This window comes from Bidens hawaiensis, unplaced genomic scaffold, assembly GCF_021521415.1.
Source record: "Bidens hawaiensis isolate Kalapana, Puna unplaced genomic scaffold, B.hawaiensis_p1.1 tig00001721_1, whole genome shotgun sequence".
Taxonomy (NCBI): domain Eukaryota; kingdom Viridiplantae; phylum Streptophyta; class Magnoliopsida; order Asterales; family Asteraceae; genus Bidens; species Bidens hawaiensis.
The window spans coordinates 2,991,600-2,996,639 of NW_027491098.1; the positions used below are offsets into that span (position 1 = coordinate 2,991,600).

A 5,040-nucleotide genomic window follows, 5' to 3' on the forward strand; every position below is an offset into this window, starting at 1 on the left:
TTAGGCGTTTTCACCATCAAGTCTCCTCCGTCTGGTGTCATCTTCTTCGCCTAAGGTTCCATCGCTTCTCATCAAATTGATCTAATAATAATTAGTATCTTCTTTCTTTCAGGTTTCATTTTATCATATCAAAAAACCGATTCATTTTCCTGATTAATTGCAAATGTTTCATAATAATAATAATAATAATTAACATTTCTAGGGTTTTCTGTCTGCGATCCCAATATACATACTCCGGTAATATATTAAAGTAATCATTCGTTACCCAATTCGATGCTGATTGTAATCTTATAACTGTTCCTCTAATTTTCCCAAATTTTAGTTTCGTTCAATTCATCAAATTTTGTGAAATATTATATGCCCTAACTCCATACTCATCAATTTGCTCATTAAGTTAGGTAGCTTGTCAATTTTAATCATTAAAATTTGCACGATTGATTCCAAAAGTTTGTTAATTCAATTATTTTACGCAAATCATTTCACCTCTTTTTTTAATTTATGCTCTTATTGACTTTGTATTCTCTTCACTTTTTGTTTCTTATTAATGCTGATGAACTGTTCTTTGCTATGAAAATTGATTGTCATCCGGGTATGGTTCATGTTTTCTTAATACTTAATTACTGATATAAGTGATAACTCTCAGCTACAGTTAGGGTGGGGTTAATTATATATAAGTTTTAGCTTCTAAAATGTCACACAATATTGTGTCTCTGCACATTTTTTTACATTATGTGTATATATAATTGCAGGAAGAACAATCGAGTTCATGACTGTTTACAACCTCTGCTGAAATGGCATCTGATGAGATACTAAAGGCCGTTTTCCCGTTACTTGAAGGCACTGATTTAGCCGCGTGTATGGCAGTATGTAAACAATGGCAAAACATCGCTCAAGATGATTACCTTTGGAAATGTGTATGTGCCAAAAAATGGCCGTCAACATGCAAGAACTCACCGCCTCCTATAACTTATCACAAACTATTCAAAACATTTTACAAGCGTGAAAACAACCGAACCCTTCTTCCTCCGAGAATCTCCCTACAAGACCTCGAGTTCTACATCGACTTCTGGGCAGACGGGAATTTACTTTTCTCACAAGTTGTCCCGGGGCCCGCCCTCCAGAAGGGCAACTGGACCCCACCACCTGGGATCAGTCCGGTTATGAAGTATTATTTAGGGGGTCCAGAGTACAAACTAACACTGCCTGTGAAACCGCAGTTTTCGGTTCCTTATTCGCAATCGATTAGTGTTTCTGTGCTTGTGTCACGAAAAGATACTAATAAAGTTGCATCTGTAATTCATGACGCGACGTTTGACTATATTGAGCGGTCATCGTGTCGGGCACTAGCGTATGATTATCTTGTGATCTCACCTGCTTACCCGTTTGTGTCGGGGATTCGTGCTTGGATTGCTTTGCTGTTTATTGAGGATGGTGATGACGGTGACATTGATGTGTTTGGGATAGAAATGGATTTCTGTGATGCTACGAATTCTGAGGAGGAAGTGCTCTGGTTGTTGGATATGCTTGATTGGAAGTAAAGTAGGCTTCGAGTTTGAATCAGCGTTTGTATCTTGGACGTGTATATGTTGTTGTCGGTGTTTAAAAATTAAAACTTGTGTTGTTTTTTTAACCTGTTAATGTTTGGTTCTGTTGGCAATGTGCAATGGTGTGGAATAAATGTTAGTTAATTACAGATTTGGGTTTTTTGTTTAAATTACATATATGATCCCGACTGAATGCAGTCGAGGCAAGTCGCTGAATAAGGAGACTGAGGTGTTGCAGGATTGTCGCTTTGGTGTCAAGCGACAATTCATGTTTCGAGTCACTAGGCTCTTCTCCTTGTCACTTTCTTATGTGTTTTAGATGGTGCGAAAATCTTGACAAAAAATAGAGTGATTGATCTAACCATCTTTTACCGGCTGGGGTGAGTATAGTGTTGTATCCATAAGATGTGCGTACTGCGTAGCCAGGAATCATTGCATGTTGATTAGAGGAAATGAATAGGGTGTTTGCTCATTGAGTTGTTTAAATCTCAATCTACTTCGGATTCAAGTGATCCTTCAAGTGTAAAATTTTAGAAGTGTGACTATATAGTTTATGAGAGGCCATTTAGGGAATTGAAGGCTTCTGGCTTCTGGCTTCTGGCTTCATGAACCCACTGGCTGAATTGATCTTCAGTTTCGAATCAAGTCTAATAAAAGTTTATATGTATTTAACTATTCTCTGAGAATGTGAAGATCCGTGAGGAAACATGAAACAAATGTGTGCAAAAGTGTCAGTTTGCTCGCTCATTACACTTAAGCAGTTCAGCTGCACTAGGATAGTTACATTCATACTCGAGAATAAATAATCCGGTCACTAGGTGTGCAAACGAGCTGAGTTGCTCACCAGTTACTTGGGCTCATATCAATAGAAATCTCGAAATGAGCCGAGCTTTTTTGAGCTCGAGCCGAGGCCGAGCCTTAAATAAAGTTTATTTAGTTATCAAGTCCGAGCTTGAGTCTTGTGAATTCATAAGTTTTTACCTCCTTTGGACTTTTATGTATAGTTTCACACTGTATGGCCGAGCTCGAGCCAAACTTTGGCTCATTTAAGGGATTTCTCAAAATATCTAAAAATAAATATATAAGTTCATTAACGAGCTGAGTTTGAAGTGGCACCAAGGTTTTTTTTTCCAACAGCGATATTAAAAGAGGGACAAGCAAATAACTCAACCTACAACACAAACAATACATAACGCAACCGAACAAGAACTATATACAGTGGTCATATCAGCAAGCAATCAAACATGAATGTTGAAGGTGAGATGTCATTTACCACAATCACCAACTTTTTTTATTTTCTATTTAACTTTGTGGCTAACCACCACCTCAGAAACAGATTGGTTCGTTAATGACCATGCTACTTAGGCACGGTGAAATGAAATCTTTTAGTGATCATTAAAATCACAAAACCTGGTATTAGCAGTTAGCAGATAGTTTATAGCTCAACCCAACCCACATTTTATGTATAACAAAAATCTTTTTTTACCACTAGAAAGTTTATAACCTCAAATGAAGAAAGCACTCAATTCAAACAAGTTTATAGATTAACTCAGATTATCAGTACCAACCAATTCAGGAAAACAAACAGGCAATTCAAAATAAAAATCACCAAAACTTGTTCATTTTGCTAAGTTTATAAAAAGCTACATAACATCAAAAATAATAACCAGAATCAAATGATTCAGCTCTTCATGGTGCAACAACGATACGCCCAGCAACCTGGTCAAGGTCCCTTCGGCCATTAGAAGTGATCCTCCTTCCACTAAAACACAACAAAAAAAACATTTAAAATACAAAACTAACATTTTTAAACCAAGTAACTATTAATTTCACTAGTTTTTTACTCACCCCTTGGGATCCATATCAATGATTTTCATGGTTTCCAATTGTTGGAGAATGTGGCGAATGATACCACCACTGCTTTTGCAGAAATGTGGTGGAGCACTTCCGTTCCTCTTGCGCCCACCATAAACTCTCTGGAAAGCACCAACACCAAGACCGCCCCTCAAGTAGATCTTTCTAGCAATAGAAGCTGCAAAATGAAACACGGAATAGTCATTAATCAAGTATTCACATACACAGATCAAACATTGCTTATTAGATTGGTATAAGCAAAACTCACCAGCTCTGATGTAGTACCAGTCAGGGTCATAGGGAGCAAGTTCCTTAAAGGTAGCGGTCTTCACAATATCAGTCCATTCAGGAAGCTCCATCTACAGAATATTAAATCATCAACATAAATATTTCAAATATTAATAACAATAAGCACTTGCCAAAGATCAAAAACACTTTAAAAGAAAAACCTAACTTCATTTTACAGTAAAACGATCATAAATTATACGCTTTCAAGACCAAAAACATTCATTGTCATAGATAAACATAAAGCTGACAAATAGGCAACGCTAAACATTACATCGCTATAAAAAGTTAAGCTTTATACTTGCCAGCATTCTTCCATTCAAAGGGTGTTTGGGATTCCTTATTTTACACCCTTATAACTTTTCCCATAAGTTAATAAGTTACAACTTTGTAACTTATTAACTTATCCCCTCACAATAACACACAACACCAAGCACCTTTTAACTTTTTTAAAAGTTAAATAAGTCATAAGTTGTTTAAAATAAACAATCACAAACACCCCCTCAGTTCTACAGATAAAAAAAGACTACTACATCGCTTAAGAATGTCTACATTCATTAAATATTACAAACAATGCATTTCAAAAAATAACTTTTGAAGATAAACCACCCCACTTAGCAAACAATAATCATTAAAAAAAACTTATTATCTTAAATAAATGCAACTATTATGTTGTTTACAGTGAACTTAACACAAAAAACCATAAATTTATGTATCACATTAGCTTGTAGCACAAAATTACATATACAGAGCAGAGTTCAATCAACAAAGTCACATACATGAAAAACACAAATAAACTAAAAGCAGCTTATATGCAATTGATTAATTAGTTAAATAAATCAGATCAATCATTCTAACCTAGAAACCCTAAACTCAGAAATACAAAATAAAATGGTGAATAAAGCCGGATTAAAACAAACACAACATCACAGTTAGTATAAAATATGCTTAACACTTTATTATAGATTGATGCTATGTATATAACCTTGCCAGATCGCTTAAGGTGAGCGGCGTAGCCTTGAACAAACTCATGAGGTGAAACATCCTTCACTGTTCTCGCCGTCGCCATTGCTGCTGCTGCTGCTGCTGCAAGAACAAGATATACCAACTGGCTAGGGTTTCTATGATAGTTCAATACTTACTATTTATGGTTGCTGAATTTGGGCCGGTGTTAGAGTGAAAAACAATAACTTGAACGGCCCAGCCTCTTCAGCCATGTTATGGGCTTAACTTCAAGACATAATAATAATAATAATAATAATAATAATAATAATAATCTTCTATTCTTTTTCTTTTGAATATAACCTGGCTATCGCCATCGGGGTAATTCAATGGTACGTACGCCCATGGTAGCAAA

At 35.9% G+C, this 5,040-nt stretch overlaps 1 protein-coding gene and 1 pseudogene across 3 annotated transcripts; one reads left to right on the top strand and one right to left on the bottom strand.

Moving 5' to 3' along the window:
* LOC143595499 (F-box protein At5g39250 pseudogene) lies at positions 1–1,693 on the top strand (annotated as a pseudogene). Of its 2 annotated transcripts, none has more exons than XR_013146538.1 (2): positions 1–55; positions 750–1,693. The product of XR_013146538.1 is annotated as an F-box protein At5g39250 pseudogene, transcript variant X2 (transcript). The 2 variants fall into 2 exon arrangements; XR_013146536.1 differs by having other exon boundaries at positions 46–94.
* A 1,375-nt stretch (positions 1,694–3,068) lies between these two features.
* Positions 3,069–4,817, bottom strand: LOC143595515 (small ribosomal subunit protein eS19z-like). Its single transcript, XM_077074506.1, has 4 exons — positions 4,669–4,817; positions 3,667–3,757; positions 3,393–3,576; positions 3,069–3,306 (listed from the first exon to the last, which is right to left on the bottom strand). The coding sequence occupies exons 1-4, from the start codon at positions 4,750–4,752 to the stop codon at positions 3,234–3,236; spliced, it is 432 nt and encodes a 143-aa protein (XP_076930621.1). The 5' UTR covers positions 4,753–4,817; the 3' UTR covers positions 3,069–3,233.
* Positions 4,818–5,040: the final 223 nt, after the last annotated feature.